This window comes from Strix uralensis, chromosome 3 (genome assembly GCF_047716275.1).
Source record: "Strix uralensis isolate ZFMK-TIS-50842 chromosome 3, bStrUra1, whole genome shotgun sequence".
Lineage (NCBI taxonomy): Eukaryota > Metazoa > Chordata > Aves > Strigiformes > Strigidae > Strix > Strix uralensis.
The window spans coordinates 130,480,191-130,501,393 of record NC_133974.1 but is presented as its reverse complement, the minus strand read 5'-3'; the positions used below and the strand labels follow the sequence as shown (position 1 = coordinate 130,501,393).

The 21,203-nt window shown below is 41.7% G+C and overlaps 1 protein-coding gene across 2 annotated transcripts; it reads left to right on the top strand.

Moving 5' to 3' along the window:
- The first annotated feature begins 6,502 nt into the window (after window positions 1-6,502).
- ANKEF1 (ankyrin repeat and EF-hand domain containing 1) lies at window positions 6,503-19,941 on the top strand. Of its 2 annotated transcripts, none has more exons than XM_074864914.1 (9): window positions 6,503-6,874; window positions 7,336-7,535; window positions 8,983-9,132; window positions 9,867-9,990; window positions 10,871-11,693; window positions 14,522-14,748; window positions 16,014-16,195; window positions 17,377-17,520; window positions 18,559-19,941. In XM_074864914.1, the coding sequence occupies exons 1-9, from the start codon at window positions 6,529-6,531 to the stop codon at window positions 18,682-18,684; spliced, it is 2,322 nt and encodes a 773-aa protein (XP_074721015.1). In that variant the 5' UTR covers window positions 6,503-6,528; the 3' UTR covers window positions 18,685-19,941. The 2 variants fall into 2 exon arrangements, with proteins under 2 accessions (XP_074721015.1, XP_074721016.1); XM_074864915.1 differs by having other exon boundaries at window positions 6,613-6,874; window positions 7,336-7,458.
- The last annotated feature ends 1,262 nt before the right edge of the window (window positions 19,942-21,203 follow it).

The following is a 21,203-nucleotide window of genomic DNA, read 5'->3' as shown; positions in this document are numbered from 1 at the left end:
ACTACAAAATGAAAAGGGAGAATTCACCTGGGCCTTAGGCCAAGACACATGTATTTCCTTGTATGTGGCAACAGCAAAAAGCAAAAAAATCTTAAATATTACACAAAACAGGCAGGGAAACGTCTTCTGCTGTGCCATGTCTGCAGCATCTATTTAGTGTGACCAGGGAGAAGGAGAAGGGCACGCACAATATATTTTCTAAAGAGGAAAGCAATCAGCCAAAGCATAACACAGTGCAAAACTAATAATCCAGCCAAGTCACATTTCAGAGTGCTAGCATGAAATAGCTACTGTACAAATGACACTCCTCGCAGCGAAAATAATGAAATGCTTTATGCTAAAATGGTGCTACCTGTTGCCGTGACTCACCACACAGCCCCGTGCCTTGCATCACCCGCCTTTCCATGCTCTTGGACGTGAATCCAGGCGTGCATCACCACTTCCCCGGCAAAAGATATTTCATGTCAAAAAATGACTTTGCCCTTGAGCTTCCTAATGCTAGAGGTGTTTTGCAAATAATCCAACAGCCAGCCTTGGCTAGGTACAAGGGAAACAGCGTCGCTGCAGCAGCAGCCATCATCCCATACCCGGCTACCGAGCCCATCCGGAGCACTGGTGGCCAGTTGGTTTGCGGCACTCGGAGGCTGAAATTAGACTCTGAACAAGACAGAAAAGCAGCATGGAGAGCTTGGGAAGTCACCGTGTTAGTGGTGCTCACCTTCAAGAATGACACGCTTCAACTCGCTTAAACAGTTTTGAGTGTTTTCCCCCATTTGTTGGCACTAATGTGTTTTTTTTCTGTTGATAAATAGATTCCTCTTTCCAGTCAGGTCGTTGTGTTTCAAGTCTAACGTGCCTTATTTATATTATAGTGCCACACAAACCCTCAGGGGATGGCTATGAAGTTGGGTTATACGCAGATCTTGCAATTCCATTTTTGTGGCCAGTTTTTCTAGTAAAATTTAGAGGTGAAACAACTATACCGCGCTGCTTTCCGTGGGAGAGAAAGGAGGGTTGTCAGGAAAGTAAGTCAGCAGCAAGAAAAAGTCAGAGGCCACGACATCCAACTCCTTCCCCGCAGCACCACAGAAGGACACCGAGACCCTTTTCCCCCAGCCCGCGGGGCGCTGAGGGCAGCCGCCGCCTCACGGTTCCCGCCTCACGGTTCCCGCCCCCGCCGCCGTTGCCAAGGAAGCGGCCGGGCGGCCATGGCGGGCGCGGCGCGGGCCGGCGGGGCGACGCGGCGCTGAGGGGGGGCCGGGGCTCCTCAGGTGAGTGCCCGGTGAGGCCGCGGGCTGGCGGGGGGGGGCAGCCGCCGGGGTGTGGGGGCTGGATGCGGCCTCTCGGCAGGCCGGGGCGGGGAACGGGGGGTGCAGGGCACCGCGTGGGGCGCAGGCCCGCCTCAGGGCGGGGGGCTGCTGCGCTGCCGGTCTTTAAAGGCTCCTCTCCCAGAGGAGGGCGGACTGGAAGGTACCTCAGCCTGTCCCTCTGCACGGTCCGTGTGGGTCCAACGCCAGCTCTTCACCATATTCCCGTTCCCAGCAGTTTCTCTCCCGTTAAAGCCAGTCTCATTCTGGCCACCCATTCCTCTGAGTCACCACCCAAGAAAAATCAACTCACACCGGATTTATCCCTTACCCGGCTTCTCCAGGGCCCTCAGCACTTGAGGCTCCGCAGGGACGGTTGCTCCCCCAGTTCCTTGCTCCTGGGTGCAGCGGCACCTTGCCACCACCTCCCCAGTCGCCCAGGGGTTTTTGGGGAGCCCCAGCTCTGCTCCTGGCTGGGGAGCAGCCTCCCCTCAGCCCCTGCACCCGATGGCTGGCGGCCGGCTGGCCCCCAGGGCTCCGTTACCTTCCAATTGGGATGAACGCTGAAGGGGCTGGAAGTTGCAAGGCAAACCGAAGACAAAAGAGCACACGTCTTTTGATCGAAGCCGGCCATAACCTCAGGACCGGCTTTACAGTGCTCAGGATTGGGCCCGGGTTCCCGGAGGGTTGAGGTCTCAACACGAAATTGAAACCTGCTCAGTTCAGACAAAAAATGCCAAGGAAGCGATCATCACTCAGCGCTAAACTATGCCTCCACCCAAGGCAAAGCATTTCTTGAGAGTTAACACCAAGAAGGGCTCGAAGAGACGACCCAGCATTATAGGCTATTCATTATGCTGGAATTCAGTTTTAGGAGGGTATTGCTGTACCACTCCTATTAAACATTAGTCACAGCCAAAAATCCAGCGCAATTATTTGTATAAAGCTGTAAATATAGTGTGGCACTGTCACCATATTGGTTTCTTTTATACCGGCATATAGGGCTTACGCTTATCTCGATGGCCAGCATGCAAATGGATTAAATTTAGAAAGTGCTAAGCTATTTTCTCTCACTAAAGATAAAACACATGAAAATTTTGTTTACTGGTTTGTGAATAGTGATAATGAAAGGAATGTTTTCAGCTTGAAATGTTGAATCCGAAAAATGTTGAAAACTTTAAAAAAGGAGTCACAAGTGCTTCCAGCAGCAGGCAGGCACCAGGCTTCAACAGAGAGTCAGTGAGTGAGGGAAGGCACTGGCCACCAGACCTTCCCCCTCTATCAGTGTACCTCGATCAGAGCTTGGAAAGCTTTGTGAGAAAGCAAGAACCTGATTAAAATTATTTTCTTAATACTAGGTGTACTGGGAAAAGGATTAATCTGAATTTGAAATGAGTTCATGCCCTCAACCAAAACAATGATACAAGCTGGCAGAATGAAGGTAGCGATTCTGTTGATGTTTGCCAACAGATAAAATTGTTGCTAAGCAGATGTTACAAGCTTGGAATTCATGATTATAGCTTCATGAAGTCCTCCCCAGAGCACAGCTAAAGCCACATTACCAATCCCTCATTTTCCATTAAAAGATCTGTTCCAGGTTAAGTGATAAAAGCTCTGTAAAATACATACGGTTGGTAGTATTTACTTAATGAAAATTTGCAGGATGCTGTAGTTATATTTTCATTACAGAAGCCTGTTTCACTTGCTTAGAACTTGACGTGACTCTGGGTAGAGTTTTCCATCCCACCTGTCTTACTTTGATTCTGTTACTGTAGAAACTTCTAATAAAATTTGATCCAGTCACTTTCAAGAAATACTGCAAAGAAATATTAATTATCACATTTAAAATGTTATGGTTGTTTTAACGTAAATTGTTGGTTCTTAATGCTTTGAAGCAAAGACTTTAAACTTGGTAGGATCTCACTGGTGGTTGAATTGTGATAACAACATACTTCACCACTGTGATTAAAATAATTTCACTTATGTTTATGGAAATAATTTTGTTACCATGTGTGAAGTATTAAAAGAATACCATGATAAGCACCTCAAAAGCACCAGGAAAAACTGGTCAGGCTGAACTGGGGCTAAAATTGGAATGGAGTGTAATAAATTACCCCGTGAGCAAAAAGGAAAATGTGCAGTAAAGTGTAAGGCTTGTTGTCAATCTCATGTCCTGAATGGGGCAAAGGTTCTGGGAAGCGAGTAATCCCTAATCACGTACTTATTTCTCTTTAGTTTCAGACTTGTTTTGCGAGTGTGTCATCTTACCCACTGGAAAACACAATAGTCTGGGACATGCTTATTCTGGATGCTTGTACTTCAGAGACAGTGTTTGCTATCTGCTAAAGATCCCATCACTTTGGCAAGTTTTTCTCCTCTGAAGTTTCATATCACAGCTTCAGTATTCCTAGGACTGTGGACTTCTATATGAACTTCAAGAGGTAGCACTAGCACTGTTCTGAATCTCAAGGATAATCCATAAAATAAATCTAAATCCATATGCATTGAATATTATACCCATTTGTGCCTTCATCGAATGTTACTGACAGATTTTTTACCAACTGCAATGCTGCTCATGTTCTGTAGCATTACTAACCTGTTTCCGTGGAGAGTGTCATTTCTCCAGTATTTGCAGCTTCAGGGGGAGAAAGAAGGGAAGAAAAGGCAAGTTTTGATTCTAAATGAGTTCCTGAAAAAATGCCATGCAAGATCCAGGTGCAAATAATGAATAACAGTGGGAAGAAAGGGTCCAGTTTTTGGAAGTAAACCCAAGTTCCTTCCTGCTGCAGCGGGATGGGAAACGGAACAAGAGTATGAGAGAACATTTAAGCTTGTCAGCTCTGTCTAAGTATCTTTAAAAACATTTCTTTTGCTGTATTTCTGTGGTGTAAGTACTGTAAGAGCCTTCCCTGCAGTACCTTCTTGCCGCTCCTCACCACAGCCCCCACAGAGTTTACACCACTTCTTTCCCTGCGCTCAGAAGCCTGGAGAAACTTGTGTTGAGGATTTGCTCAGAAATTACTTCCTAAAGTTTCAGGCTCTAAAAGCTAGACTCCACAGGGGACTCTAGTTTTCGCTTCTGTCAGGGCATTACCCAGAAGTAGCCTTAATTCTCAGCTCTAAACTTTAGGACTAGACTGCTGCTGTAGTTGTAACTCCTGTCAGTAGAAAAAAAATCTCTGCATTTATTCCCTTTCACAGGACAATATGTCACAAGAAACACAACATGTTAGGGAAGAGAATAAACAAGCCACAGGTGACAGGTTTAAGTTATTGCTACTTAATGATTTAATCGTGCAATGTAGGAATATACTTTGTATATGATCAGAATGAGGTTTGTGTAAGACCTACACAGAAAAGAATTCAGCATTTAGGCAATGCCATATATAAATGGAGAAAGCCCCCAAACTCAGAGCAGCTGACCTATTCTGACCAGATTTCATTCTGAAGAGAAAGTCTTTGCATTTTAGTGCCCGCCTAAATGCTTCTGCAAGTGAGCAGCTTCTAATAATAATGCTGTTCAAATAAAACACGGTGTAGAGCTGGTCAAAACTGTTACAATGACAAACAGTTTTCCTAGCAAACCGTGAACATCTTACAATATTTTTGCGACGCTCCATAGACTAGAAAGGGCAACTTTTAAGTGGCTCCAGGCGTTGTATGGCCCTTCCCTACCTTTTCCTTGCTCCTCTCCTGAAACACCTCTGCTATTTTAACTCCTGTTACAGGGGAGGAGTGATCAGCTGCAGTCAGATGAGTCAGATGGTGTAATGAGGTGGTTTTACACCCAGTGCCTGACTTGGGGCTGCAGGTATCTTTAGGCAGCATGGCCAGATGCAGAGGGAGAGAGTGCCGAGTAGCTTGTTCAGTGGAGGAAAACAGTTCTCAGAAATCTGTCACAGTAAACTTGACCCCCTCTCTGTTGTTCCAAAACCAGGCTGGCCACAGAACTTCAAAAGAAATGAAAGATGGTAGTTACAGAAACGTCAATTAGCATGTTGTGCTTGTGGTACAAAAATTACTGCTCTCTCTCCATTCCCAACACAATTAGCCTTCATTCATTTTTTTACTACTTTTCCTGCAGTTTTCTCTCCATCTTCCTTTCCAGAATGGGAGGTGTTGCCTCAAAAAGTCTGTTGGAATTGTGCATTCTTCTGTATCTCTCTTAAAACTCACCTTTTCTTGGACATCCGCAAAGCACCCAGCAGTAGCCAGGCAGATTGCTGAGTGGTCCCCTTTACAGGCTATGTTGCTAATTAAAAAAAAACCAAACCCTGCAAAACCCTAAGAGGACGCTGTTCCTCCACATTTTTTTTTTTTGTTGTTGCATATCCTGTAAGCATACTATCGTTTTTGGAGGGCAGGCTGACCCAAGGCTTGCTGAAGCTGATAGGAAGCTTCCCATCCACTTAAGCAAGCTTCAGAAATGGTCCTTATAAAGTCTGACCCTTGCTTGGCCCTCTAGCCACAAGTGCTGAGACTAGCTAAAAGAGGGTTACAAAGCCTAACAAAAAAAAATCAGAATTGCAGCAAATGCAAAACTGGTTTCCTGCATGGCACTTTTCTCAGGAAGCACATGTTGCATCACCTGGAGGAACCTTTTTCCAGGCCAGTGCCCTGCTGTCTGCATCCTTTTCCCCCCAAGGGTTTTGCTGCAGAGAAATGCAGTTTACTCTTTTATGTACATAGCCCAGCAGGAAGTTCATGCATCAACTAGCAAAAAACCGAAGGTGCTCAGGTACTGGTGAGGTGATGCTAGTATCAATTTTATGTTTCAGCAAGTGCAGAGGACACTGTGACTTGTGATTTTTTTTTCACCTTTGAAGTACTAAAATGACAAATGATCAGCCTCCCCTTAGGCTTCCAAGTAATTGTAGATTATAACAGTACCTTGAATGGAAGGCAGTTGCCTTGCAGTTTCTTAATTTTCACCTTGAATGAGACTTCTTCAGAACAGTTTGAAGACTAGAAAGAACAATTTTACAGGGTGCTATATGTATTTATATAGTCCCTATATAGGCTGTATATACCAAATGAGATAAATTCATTCAAAGCTTAGGGCTCTATCAAGTTAAAGCAGATATTTTCATGCCTTGAACATAGTTTGATTCCTGTTCTTACTATTATGTAATTATAATCTCATCTCTGAATGTACACGTTTTCTTCTCTCCCCATGCAGAAATTACTTCCTTGAAAGAAGCCAATTTTTTCTTATGCCACGATGTTACCGGTAGATAACAGACTTCTAAACTTACAGATCTACAAACTTCTTCAGTGCGTTCACCAGAAAGACAAGAAACAAATAGAAAAGCTGGTCCAGAAGGGGTTCCCAAATCTCATTAATTTCACAGAGCCTGTGGAAGGATATAGTGCCCTTCATTTGGCCTGTGTTAAAAATGACACGGACATGTGCAGCTTCTTGCTGCAGCAAGGAGCTCATCCAGATGTCCAGGACAAAATGGGACGTACTCCAGCCATGAAGGCAGCTGAGCTAGGCCATGAGTTGGTTTTGGATTTATTAGCAAAAGCTAAAGCAGACATGACTGCTGTGGATAAGGAAGGGAAAGGTAAGTAAAAGGGAACCTTATCAGACCAGAAATACCATAAAACGGCCCCTTACCGTGTTACACACTTGCTCCGTATGTTGTGTCCAATCTGTAGAGAGGAACCGTGGTTGAAGGTAGTCCTTACAGCTCAACAGAAGCTACTGGCCGTAAGAGCTTTGATGAAAATAATTCTCCCTGAACAGTCTAGGCCTTTAAATCACAGGTCTCTCCAGTACGTAGCTGAAAGCTAACTGGCGATTGAGAATCATGTTCCTCCCATGACCTGTCACCTGTTAAATGCTGGTGTACTCCCCAAGTTCAAAGGCCCTAAACCAGAAGTCTTTTTTGCATGTATATACCCTAAGAGAAGTGAGTGGGTTTCTATTGAAGGAGTTCATCCTTTCAGCTGTGAAGCTTACAGCCTAAGTAACCTTTCTAATAATTCAGTATTGCACCATAATCCCTGCTGTTTTTCTTTACAGGTGTCTTGTTTTACTGCATTTTACCTACAAGACGGCACTACAACTGTATGCAAATTGCCTTGGATTATGGTGCAGATGTTAACAACTGTACTACTGATGAGAAGCCTGTATTTCTACAAGCCTGTGAGCAAGCTCATGATATTAAAGAAATATGTATGAGTTTCTTGGAAAGAGGCGCAAATCCCAATGCAAGAAACCCAGTATGAATATTTCTGTAACTAAGAACATATATACAGGAGTATAGAATAGTTACCAGATGACTAGAATATATGACCTTAAATCCTGACATTAAAATAATAAAGCAATGACAAGTGACTCTGTGGCCATGCCTATTCCCTTCTTCTGTACCGCCCTTTTTTTCAGGAGCAGGGAGTTAAATCTTCTGCTTGAACCACATGTCCTGATGTTGATTTTTATAGATTAGAGTACAAATATTATACAAATCCAAAATGTAACTGGGCCAGCTCTTAGGTGTTGCAGTTCACTGTACTTCAGTGGAGCAATGCTGATTTGTACTTTGCTTGGATGTGCCCTAAGGTTTTCAGGGTTAAAATAATGTACACTAAAACATTAATCCAACATAAAAACCTGGTGAAGAATCAAGGCAGGGATGAGACATAAGAAACTCTTTTCTCTCTTTTGTATGTCTTAAGTCATTTATTTGTTTACTTCCTTAATTTAACAAAGACCCGAAGGACTGAAGTTCTCTGGTGTTGATCAAGTCAAGGAGCTCAAGCTTTACCTTAAAGCTACCCATGGCTTTTGTTTTGGTCCTAGTTTTGCAGTATCCTTCCTAGCTTGTAGCTATAGCAGAACCGATGTTTGGACATCCTTATCCCATCCTCTCATGCGCTCAGTGTACCTACAATATGAGAAACCTGCAATTTTTTGGTAATATGATGGGCACGTAATGGGAACGGTTTGCTAGGCCCAGAGAAAGCCAGATGTCAGGGAAGAAAATGATTCAGCGGGGCAACATCCATGGCTCACTGCTTTCTTTGCCCCTCTGTAGAGTGGCAAGTCAGTCTAAGTGTTGCTGTGGGCCAATATTTTAATAGCAGGCGATCCCTGATGCAAGGTGTGCTCTGTTCTTGGGAAGCTCACCAGATCTACTAAGTCAGCCATTATAAATAAGTACTGCTAATCCTCAAAATACACTATTAACTAGAAAAAGGCACAGCACTAATGTTTGGAACGTGAACTTTTCCTCTCAGACAGAACAGCAGTGAAATTCCCCAGTTGTCCTGCCTTCCCGGTAGCACTTCTCCAGCTATAGCTCCTGATGCTCTTTCATGATAGAGGTGGGATTTTGTGTTAAATTTTGTAAATGTGCATGAGAGCATGCACACAGAATAAAGAATTCCTTAACTAAGGGATTGATTTTCATGGGCACGATTCAAGGGACTCAAGTTACTAATTCACTTGCATCGCTGGGATTTGACTACACATATTTTAGCAGCATTATGACTAGATTCTTAAAGTTTACCTACAAGTATCTTTGAAACTATTAGACTTGTCTCCTTTATTTTGGTAATACCTAAAAGGAGGCCTTCAGCTTTACACCACCTGGCACCAATCAGATTGTATTGTTCCACCATGAATCAGCATACAAAACAAATTCTGGATTGTTTTCTTGCTACCTCGCAGGCTACTGGTCGCACAGCCTTAATGGAAGCTGCAAGAGAAGGTGTCCTCGAGCTGGTGCGTGGTCTACTTGAGAGCGGAGTCGATGTTAACCTATTTGACCTTGAAAGACACAGCGCTGCACATTTTGCAGCCAAAGGAGGCTTTTTTGAGGTATCATCATTTGTGGCGTTAAAGCATTGCTGCAAAGCCAAACCTGGGGTGGTTTTTTGGTTGTTTTTTTGGAGGTTGGGTGTTTTTATTTGGGGTTTGGGGTTTTTTTGAGTCCAGAATCTCAGCTGATCAAAGCATAATAATCAGCAATCAAAAGCAGCTTCTTTTTAAGTATCAAAGGGAATTCAGCAGTGATAGAATCTCATAATTGCAGAGCCTTTTTTGCCAAGGTACCTCTGAGTGCATGTGCTAGTGTGGCTGTCTGGTGCGAACAGCTCCATTGGAGAGCTTGTTTCTCTCAACATGTAGCATGTCACGTAGCTCTGTAACGTGGATAAAACATTATCCTTATAAGAAGGGCAGATGCAAACAGCTGCAGGTAGGCACTTTTTTCTTTATCCCCCATATCATCTTCAAAGTATATAAAATTATGCAGTTTTGATTGTGCATGCAATGTCAGAGTTACTTTAAGACGGTGGCCTGCAGTAAGCTGGCAGCAGCAAAGATTGTCCTTGATGTCTACAACTGAACAAGGTTTCTATTTCCTCAGTTAAGTGAGCACAGTACTATGGAAAACTTGAACATTACATGCACATAGATCAGCTGGGCAAGGGAGAGGAGTTCACTGTATAAACTGGGAACATATGAACTGCATTTATTTGCAAATCAATCTCACACTTCCCCATCTTAAGAAACAAACAAGATTTTTGATGGTACTGTCTTTGTTTTTCTAGATTCTGAGGATTATTTCAGCTTATAATGGAGACTTGGGCCTGATTGCTATGAATGGTAACACACCACTTCATTACGCTGCGGAGGGAGGATTTGCAAATTGCTGCAAGTTCATAGGGCAAAGAGGTACATTAAAAATAAGTTACTTTGCAATTATCATTTATATTCTATTTCTGTGCTAAAGTAAAGGTTTCATTTGGGCATCTATGAAGGATTTGACTCTCAGGTATCATGTGGCAAATGTAGTTCTCATTAAGAAGTGCCTAACAGGCTATTATGACTTCTACTCTCATGTTTGGGAAAAAACATTTCTCAAAGAAAGCAGCAGAAACATCATCGATTTGTATAACTTAGAATTGGACTGTATTAAGTGCTTCCAGTTTTAGTTGGTTTTAGATCTATTGATTTGAAACTTCCAACAGAAAAATAATTTTTGGTTTGCGGATCATTTAAAAAATATCTCTGTATAGTCATGGGGAAAACTTCATGCCCATGGGTATCGAAACATACTCCAAAGCAGCTGTGATCATTTTCTAACTTAATCAGATGATCACAGCACTTGGATCCAAGAGGACCATACAAAATCCTGTGTTCTGTTTTGAGATTCAAACATTTTAGTGATCCATCACCAAATTGCAACGTTAGGGTACAGAACAGCGAGTGGTATTTTAATCTTAGTTTGTTTCTTCTTACATTTCTGCTTAAACGGGTGAGCGAAGTTAAAGTTTCCACTGAACATCTGCCTTTCTATACATATTCACGAGTGGACAGATAAATAGAGCATGGGTTGCCCAATGAATCTCCCTTTGGGAAACAAATACAGATATGTGGATAACCTTCCAGTCTGGGATCAATGATGTGGTTCTATCTACTATCACTGTTTATACTTAAGACAGTATAAAATTGTAGATCCGTGGCAATTAGTCGCATGCATATTACAAGTCTCTTATATTGTGTAATTAGGAATTCCACTGAATTATCAGTGAAATTATATCCCTATTTTTAGGCTGTGATCCTACATGGAAAAACTTGTTAAAGAAGACCCCGAGAGCTGTTGCCAAGGAAGGCGGTTTTAGAGCAGCAGTAGCAGAACTGCGTAAAATTGAAAATGCCTTTATAAAACAGTCCAAGCCTGGGGCTAAGGAGGACAACCCCCGCTGGGCACTGAGGCTGTACGACTGGTCCTTGGAGCACCAGGCTGCCCTCCGCAAGGCGTTTGAGGCCGTTGACCAAGGAGATGGGACGGTAGCTAAAGATGATTTTGTATCAGTTATTCAGAAGCAGGGTGCCTTTGTGGATGTTGAACAAATACAAACTATTGCTGAAATTCATGAAGGATCTCACCCTGGGGGAATCAACATAGAAGAGTTTTTTGAAGGCTCTAAATACTTGCAGAAAAGCTGCCTTATAAAGTCCTTTGGACCCAAAGGGAAGAAGAGGAAGAAAGGGAAAAAACGAAGAGGCAAAAGAGGCGTCGCCATCCCCGTGCCGATTTGTGTTATTCCGAAGAGCGCATGTCCGCGCAGGGAGGACGGCTTCCCTGTGTACATGATTGAGGCTGTTCAGAACATTGCTGGTAGCTGCCATTTCGACCGAGAGCACCCATCTGCCCATCCCGTGCACGATGACCGTGCCTGGTATATAGATGAGCCAAGGAAAACGTACATGAATATTAACTACCTTGTCAGAGCAGCAGACATTCTGTCTCTCCAGAAAGCATTTGAGGAGGGTGTGCCAGTAGACATAAAAGATAAATATTACAAAACACCTTTGATGACTGCATGTGCAAGTGGGAACATAGATGTTGTGCAGTATCTTCTGGAAAAGGGGTAAGATCATTTCAGAGATTTTTTTTTTTTTTTTTAAATTGTTATTTTGGAAGGGCTTTCAAAAGCATAAATTTCCAGTAAACATTTGGGTGCAACAGACTATGCTTTGTTTTTTATTTACATAATGTTTAGTTCCATAAGATCCTGAGCTACAGAGGGTTAGTTTATTATTTTTCACATTTTAGTAACAGAGAAATAGAAAGGAAGTAAGTTCCCCAGGTCTGAAATTTTTGGCGTCTGGGCTGTTGACATTGGGGTCAGTAGCAGAGTGCCTGCAAACCCAATCTGTTGGAACTGCAGTTAGTTCACACCCATGTCTCAAATAGTGCATCCTCAAAACTCAACTCTCAAAATCACAAAAATGATTTTGGGGAAATCTGGCTCAAGTGACTTGCCTGAAATCATCAAGGCAATCCCTGACTTCCCTGTCCTACATGCCAGGGCATTTGCATGCAAATGTTTTAAGGGGATAAGCCTTATAATCACTTTCCTCGGCAGCCTCAGCAGGCTGAGGCAGCAGGATTTACACCAGAAGCTCGTGCTGCTATTTACTCTGTTCCTTACTTTAGAAGTGCTTCAGCAATTTTGTACCCTACAGACACACTTGTGAAAAAATCTCAATGACAGCTTAAAAATGAAAGCAATTTAAGAAAGATTCAGTCCTACTTGTGTAATAACATAATCTCTTCTTTTTTGTTGTCAGACTGCTGTAGTCCTACAGTCATTCACATAAACGCTTAAATGAACATTTTTCAAAGATACTCACACATTAGCTTTGTTCTCTACATATAGTTAGAATTCATTTTAACATTAATTTTTAAGGATAAGTGGCTGTAGTCGTTGCTCCAATTCCTGCAAAGACTTAACAGCTCATGGGTCTTTACACATGCTGGTAATTACACTGACATTCCTGGAGCATATAGAAAGTTGTGTAAATGTGTATATTCAGGTCTTCCAAAGAAAAGGATGCAAGAGTTAGCAAATTAATCTCCACTGCTTTTGTCAAGCCTCACTAGACAGCATTGGAGTCACATCTCATCGTGTTTAACACTTAGATGTAGAAATGGAATAACTTAGTTTATAAAAACAGTACCAATTTTGAAATTTTAAAATTGACAGAAATCATAAAATGGAGAGGAAACTTGTTGGTACAGCGTTTGGCTTTGCATCTTTCAGCAGCATGAACTTTCAGATACTTTCAGTTTGGCACGGGAGTTCAAATACTTTTTGCAATATAACCTTTTCCATACAGTATCACAAATCCATATCGAATAGAAAACAAAACATTTATCCAGAGCTATAGAAAATGCTGAGGTTTAAACATAAATTGGTGGTATCTACTTTCTGTCTTGTTCCAGAAAGACTTAGAAGTAAATTAAATTTGGGCTAAAGGCAAATTCAATGCTTGATCAGGAGAAGAGGCTGAAGAATTTTTCAGTCAGTGCTGTGTTGTCCCTGTTCCCTTTGACCAGTTTGTTTCTGATAGAATGAAGTTAGCAAAAAGGATTCAGGGGCAGACAGAGTATCAGTACAGGCACGGAGGTTGGGTTGAAAGAAAGTGGAATAACTGCAACTGCTTATTTTAACAAGAAACATAAAGGAAATGAAAACTGCGTACAAGTAAACCAAAACAGCTAAACAACTGAAAGATAACAAAGGTAAAACTGGTAGGTCAGGGAATGTACCGTCATAAGATCTCACCAAAGGTAGAGTTCTGAAAAAGATTAAAAGTTTAAACAAGAAAGGAAGAACAGATGGATCTGTTCTTTTGATCTAGAGTTAAATATTAATCATCTGACCTGAAGAGCAAAAAGCTATCCCTGGAAGCAGCTTCCTTCATAATTTTTCTTCGTTCTCCCTCCCTCCATGTCTGTTGGGAAGACATCAGCTCTTTGTCCCTAGAGTAAATGGGACAGTAGTTCAGTTCAGGACTTCTAGGCTGTTTTAAATACCATGCAAAGTAATTCACCCTGCTTGAGTACCGGGGAATCCCCTCATGAAGTTTTGACCCCTTCTGAACCCATGCATGGCACATGTGGGAGATTGCAGATCTGGGCATGGTCATGGACTGCTCTTGCTTCAGAGGTATGGGGGAACCATATTTCTTCCCTTTTAACACCATTAAGGGGTTCCTGTGGCTCTTGTTCCCCAAGCCTTGCTTTTGCATGACCCCAGCCCAAAAGCTCCCGAGGCAGCCATTTGCTAAAGAGCTGATAATGCTTTTCCCCTCAGCTTCTTCTGAAGGCAGCATATTGCAAATATCTCCCCCAAACGAGCCCTCGCATCCTCCAGAACATGCCAGTTTTAACCTGGGAGCAGCAACAGATCTAGGCCAGCGACACAGCGGCTGAAGAAGTTTTAAATCCTCAGATTTTCTGAGAGAGACCTTCTCTAACTCATTTGAAAACTGAACAGTAGGCAATTTTGCCCCATGTTTTGGAGCACCTGTTCTTGGTCCAGAAGCGTTCTTTTTTCAATTGCTTAATCTGCTTTTTGCCATTCTCAGTGAAGCTGGAGCACAACTGCTAGCAGCATTTTACAGGACTAAGCTGTTTGAATGCCTGTTTTTCTCTGTACCTGTGAAAGCCTCCACATAGCAGATGCTGTGCTGGCTTGGAGTGGAATATAATCACCAGCCAGGCACACTCTTACAATTACTATTCTGTGACAAGCAATAGATCAGATACTAAAATGGTTTCAGAGTAGCAGTAGCAATATGAAAATATTTATTTACATTGAATATGCCATGGCAGTGGGCAGTTAACAGTGATTGTACTTGGAGCTGTGGATGTTACTGTCATCTGCCACAACCTCCCTTGCTTTTGTAGGGCCGACGTAAACGCAACAGACAATTTCATGTGGACTCCTCTCCATCATGCTTGCTATAACGGACACCTAGACGTTGCTGAACTGATAGTAAAGGCTGGAGCCGCCGTGGATGCACCTGCAATAGGCAACACAACCCCGCTGATGAGAGCCATCGAGATCTGCAGATTGGATATAGTCTATTTTTTAATCAGTGCGGGTGCTGACATCCAAACCACAAACAGCAATGGTAAATATCAATGTCCCCCCAGAAGGCCTGTTTTCCTTATTTGTATACATATTTTATTGAAAAACCCAAGTTCTTGGAACACTTTGAGAAGTGTTCTGAATTTATGATTGCTATCAGGATCAGGATGAAGGTAACAGTTAGGTTCAATTAGTTTTCTACAGTGTGAAATCAGTATTGTAAGTAGGCAGCTTTCATGGGTTTTATGCATCTAGAAAATAAAGTAACATGATTAATTATGTGATTGAGCAGACTGTTGCTCCTCACAAGATATATACAGTTATAAGTGGCTTTAATGGAAAAATTCTCTCTAGTTATTAATAATATTTGACAGAAAATTAGATTTTAGTTGTGGCCAGTGTGTATCCTGCCACCCATTTAAATCACTTATTTTTTTTATGCACAGGCAGCACTGGTGAAAGAAATTTCTCACTGCTCAACATGTAAATATTACTCAGAAAAAAACACTTAATACAAAACCAAATCTGAACTGATACTGAAGTGTTACCTCCTCACAGCAGATCCCTCATTCTGTATTATTTCCTCTATTTTTGGAGTACTTAAACAGTTAACATTTATCACATTTTAAGCCCTTGTTCTCACGTAGGAAGCAACATTGCTACAAAATGAAACTTTCCTTGCCAAAATGCCTAGTAGGTGAAACTCTGCTTGTAGAAGGGATGTGTATTCTCCCTTTCTGTTACCGTGTGAAGTTCCAATTCACACAGCAGTTTAGTCTCAGAACTGCTTTACGGCCACAGGGTCTCATCTCATAAGATCCAGGAGAGTTTTTCCTTTATTAAGCACTGAAGGTGTTCAGCCCCATTTAAAGCACAGGCCTTTCCCTTCACTCATTACCAACCACAGAGCAAGTACTGGAAGAGGTAGAGACCTACAATAACTTGTTCTACATTCCTAACCTTGTACTATGCTAGTTATCTCCTAGTGCTAAATGCTCTCGGCTCTCAAAAATCAAAATTACAACCTACAGGACCAGTATATTAAGCTGCAAATGTCAGGACATTAAGAGCAAAGCAATCACTCCCAAGAATTCCTGCAATATTTGGTTTCAAGGTCATTTCTGTAAGCAGTGGTGATGACTGCCACTCCTCACACCAATGTCAGGCATGCTGCTGGCACACCGAATGGTTAATAAAATAGAGACCTAATTAAGTTCAGTTCACTGTAGTGTCATTATCCAGTTGCAGTAACAAGTGCCAAGGTTCATTTTAATGGCTTATATAGGTGTTTGTTTATTTTAAATACAGGAAAGAATGCTCTTGATATTGCTAAGGTATTTGCAGATTCTAGAATAATTGATCTGCTCCAAAATAAACTGGAAAATTTGCCAGAAGTACCAGAAAAAAAAGAAGCAAAGAAAGAAAAAGTGGTGAAGCCAAAGTCACCTTCTACAAAGATGCCTGTAGAGGTACAAGCTGTGAAAAAAGAGGTATGAGAGATGGTAACAGGGTTTTATTTGCTAATGGTTAGTAGAGTGTTTCTTTCTTTCATTTATTTGCCATCCATGTCTCTCTAAAGCTATAAATCAGGCAGTTTTGTGAAAGTTAGTATTTTTGAAAGGCAGTACTAGTACTTGCTCATTGGTTGAAATTTTGACTTGGTAATTATATGAACTTTGTGTCTTCCCCAATCCCACTTAAGAATTATGTCTTATATCACTGACAGGGAACAGAAAAATATTTCCTCTTCTTCTCCCCCTCCTCCTGAAGTTTATGATCATCCAGCTCTGACGTGGTAAATACTGAACATTAGTAACCACAATTTCTTTAAAGAGAGCACCTGTTTCTTCACAGGAGAAGACCAAGGCCCTTCAAATTAGTAGAAAGGTCTTTTTATTCTGCTAATACAACTCGTTGAGGCAATACCAGGCTTGCTGACTTCTCATTTCCCAGCTTGTCTCATATCTTCCTTCTTCTACTGTTGACCTGAGTCCTGCTTCTCAAATCCCACACTGAAGTTTGGCTGTTGTACTTCTGAATGCCTTTCCTGCACCCCTGGAAGCCTTGAGTAGCCCGAGTTCCCAAGCTGACACCAGCCTCCATGACCACATCCTGTTTGTCTTATTGTGGATGAGATCTTCCTGATTTACCAGTGGTACTTGTTAGTCAGACGCAGGATGCTATTTAGAGATAAAATGCGATTGTATCTGCATTGCTGGAAGTGTCCTTCAGCAGCCCTGCCCTGGATGGTGCAGTAAATATACCCCAGTAGTCAAGTGTTGGTTTCCCCCTTTCAGAAACGTTTTGAATTTGTCAGGGATAGCACAGGACTTTCACAGACAGGAGGATGACAACCTTAGGTGCTTCTTTATTCATCACCTGGCACAGGATGGGATCACCAGTAGTACTAGGTAATTATCTTGGGAGTCTTAAAGAGCAGTTAATGTTTTAGTGTCCAAGAAGGAAAGTCATCCCCTACCTTTTAAAGGGTTTCCCTCACAATTTTTGGTTATAAAAAAAATATGAGCTTTAAGAAAAACAGATTCTGAACAGATTAAGAAAAATACACCCACAGTAAATAGACAGCAAAAGAAGTATCAGAAGATGCAGGATGTGTGCCTTGCTTCCGAACATCATGTATTTGTGTAACTGATAACTTCTTCTCTTTCAGCCTTCACAGGTATCTCTGCCAGCTGTAGAAAAATCCATTCTTGAAAACACAACGCATTCCCTTAAGGACAGTGTTACTTACCTGAAGTCTTTGATAACCAGTGATGCTACCAAGAAAGATGACATCTCATTCAAACCCAGAAAAGTACGTACTATAGCAAAACATGAGCACAGGTTGACATTAATTTAAAGGTAGACCTTGCTGGGGATCAAAACCCAGAACGAGCTGATGAAATGACTCCACAATTCAACTAGCTTATGGATGACGTGACACAGGCTAGAGACATTGCCACAAACCAACAGTAAACTAAAGAGTTTATATATCACGTGCGTATATGTATTACATACATGCACATATATTTATATAAAGATCTTATAATGGAAATCAAGCTCTTACCAGGTTTTAAAATAGGATTAAAGTGGACCTGCAGTAAAACTTAAATGCAACTACATTCACGGTACGGATTTTTACATTCCTACACTTAAAGGATAGGAGTCCTCATGCATGGGACCAGCACCAGCTTCTAAATTGCCTTCTTAATTAGTTATCACGATTACTTATGTCAGTGACAGTTACCGAACTAAATGGATCACAGTACACTAAATATTTACTTCTTAGAGTTTGAATACTGGAAATGTAATTTTTGTATCAGGGACTTGTTAATACCCATTTGCAAATAACCAAGAAACAGAAAAAGATCACAGAAGTATTTATTTTTCTTTTCTCCTTCAAAAGGAAGGGAATGCCAATGCTGACTGAGAAGTTTTGTTTAGAGCTTGTTTACCATTTCCCTAACCCCAGTATATGCTAGTTTCTGCAGTGGTCTCAGGGGAACAAGGCTGCAAACCAGTGACTCTACCGCTAATTACTATTTTCTGCTCTGAGGATCTTGAGCCTGAGTCAGTCATTCTAAACAATTAGCTTTGGATCTTCTTCCCCATGTTATCCCTGATCTGAGCCCACATCACGTTATAGATTGGAAGTGACAACAAGAGAACGCTCAGCTTATATATACACAAATTATTGTGGTGTCTTCTACTCAGAGGCTGCACTATTTTTCTTCTGTGTCTCAGGATGGAAAAAGAGTGCTAGAACACGGCTCTGTTTGGCTAACAATATCTTCTTAATGCTTCAGTTGCAGAAGTCATATCCAAATTAACTAGAAATACCTTTATTTTGTAGATTTGGGCCCCTGAAGCTGCAATAGAGGAGCTAGTACGAAAGCAAGAATTGCTTCGTGAACACTTTGCTCTTGATGGCCACTCAGAAAGCTTCACGACGCCCTTTAATAGAAAATTTATGGAATAAGCATACCAGCTGGAAGAAGCTACTTCAGCACATATTTTGAGGGAACAAAGATCTAAAAGGCTGCTCCTCTGTAAGGAAGGCGTCATGCAGTGCTCAGTAAATGCATCTCAGTTATGATAAAAAAAAATGTAGCAAGTTTTTCCTCTGTAGATTATGTTGTTTACACACAATCTTTTGTTAAGGGCTTAGTCTGGAAAAAGGCTTATCCTCATGTGTTTCTAAGTCTTGGAGCTGGCTCAGCGTGCTTCGTGGAATGGCCACTGTTGTGACACACATGTGCCCTTTGTCTTTGTAAAGGTATGGCTTTATGAGGCTATTTTTCACCCCAACATAAAACAACTTTCTGGAAGATATGTTACCCTTTCTACTAAAAGGGTATTATATAGAGAGATGCAAAGATAGCATTCAGAAATTATTTAAGACAACAATGTTCTGGGTTGTCTGCAGAGGCAACAGAAAGTACAGAATTTACAACCAGGACTACTACTGTCTCGTGTACATCTTTCATGTTCTCCCATACACTTGCACGAGTGTGCAAACCTTTCTCCTCACTCACTGAGGATGTATTCCTCAGGTGCAGCATTGCAAAGCTGTTAACAAGACCTTTAGATATTTTTGGCAAATTTGAAAAACATTCAGAGATTTTGTGAGTGCAGGTTCTTGTATTAATAGCTACATCCACAGCTAATCCACATCGGTGCTTGCCCCCACAACAGTGAAGTCAACAGATATTGCCCCCACCATTTTAATGAGTTCTTTAGTTGGGAAGGAATTGGTGTCTTAGAAGTGAACTGACCAGGCTGTGCTAATTTAGTATGAAGAATAGGTACTGAAAGTTTGTATAATGTCAAGATTCACATGACAGGATCAGGCCAAAACAGCATGGGTTCTGCCGAGGGACTTGGTGCCTCTTGAATTCTGGTCAGTATGTCTACAAAATAGTTGGCAGCGCAAAAGTGAGCCCAACTTGGAGCTTCAAAAAGGCAGTAATGTGATAAGTTTTGGGCAAGCAGAGGCTGGAAATACTGGGAACGTTCAGCTGAGAGAGGAAAGAAGTGGGATGGAATGCCATAAAAATATATCTAAAGAAGCAAAAAGTGTGGGGAAGTGAACTGAAGCCTCCTATATATTCTTTCATGAGATACAAGAACATTCAGACTACAAAAAAAAAAGAGAAAGCTGCACACATATTAAATACTCTACAACATGCAAATAGCCTGTGGAACCCTCTAGCCCAATTATCCTTGGAAACTTAAAAAAAATAATATTTACACAGATTGTGAGAAGAGTCTAGTTAGCTAATGCATAAGGGATAAAATCCCTTGTGTTTCAGGACCTCAGCTAATTACCATTGGCAGATGATAAAGTTTTCTAGCAACGCAGTTCACTCCCCGATTGTCCTGTGTGGTGATGTGTGTGTCCCTTAGGAGAGAAGATGACACTGGCCTAGGCAGACACTGTAAATTAAATCAGCTTCTGGCTTGATAGTAACCCATTCTTTAACTTTTTTTTTTTCATGTATGAGACTTCAAGAGCTGTCTGGCTCAAGAGTACAGCTACTTTTGAAAATTTGTTTTCAAACATACACTTCTGTTTTTAACTGCAAATCTCAAACCCTGGAATCTGAGCTTCAAACTGGGTTCTTCTGGTTCATTTCTTGTAATAAGAACCAAGTTTTGCCCTTGCTGATGTGTGTGATAGAGCATTTCCACGCCTGGATTTGCCTAGGTATGAAGAGAGCAGAGTGGAAGATTGTTGGGGAGAGCCTGTGCAATCACATTCCCAAAGACACCACCACCACCTGCATGACACTGTGATCCCTTTTTACCATCCAAATAGATGTGATGATTTTTAGTAGATAGCCAAGACAAATGCAAGATCTATCTAGTGACATACTATTTTCAAATACCACTACTGAACGTATTATTTGCATGAATGTGGTTGTGCACGAGTAGTTTATGACAAGTTGCTTACATTGAGAAAATATCCTGATATGTTTAGCATTTTAATGGTTCAGTATAAAGACTCTATGGGCACGTGAGATGCCATTTCAAATATCAGCTGTCTTGGAATTCTTAATATCAGCATATCACCTTTGCCTGTCAACTTAAAACTCTTGCTGGCTGCAGATGTTTGTAAGTAACAAAAATAATAGTGTTAAAGTTAGTCATAGAAAGCAGTGCAGGCAAGGAGCAGGATGCCCATGAACAGTTGTAAGCGAAACTTCATCTCTAGAAGAAGGAGAGGCATGGGGTCAGTTTGCTAGAGTAGCCATCAAAATAAAAATCCAAGCAGCACAGTCAGAAACTCCCAACTCATCCTGTAAGGTAAAACTGTGTTTCTGGCAGAGTTACATCTCTGCTGTGTTAAGGTATGGACTGTTTTCAGCTGGCTGCGTTCATTGGGGTAACTGGAAGCAAATTGACAAGAACTTGAACGCAAAGGGAAGGAGCAGAAGGGGCTGTCTCTTGCATCAGTTTGGACCACGTTGTGGAATTCGGCTTGTTGGCAAGTAACCT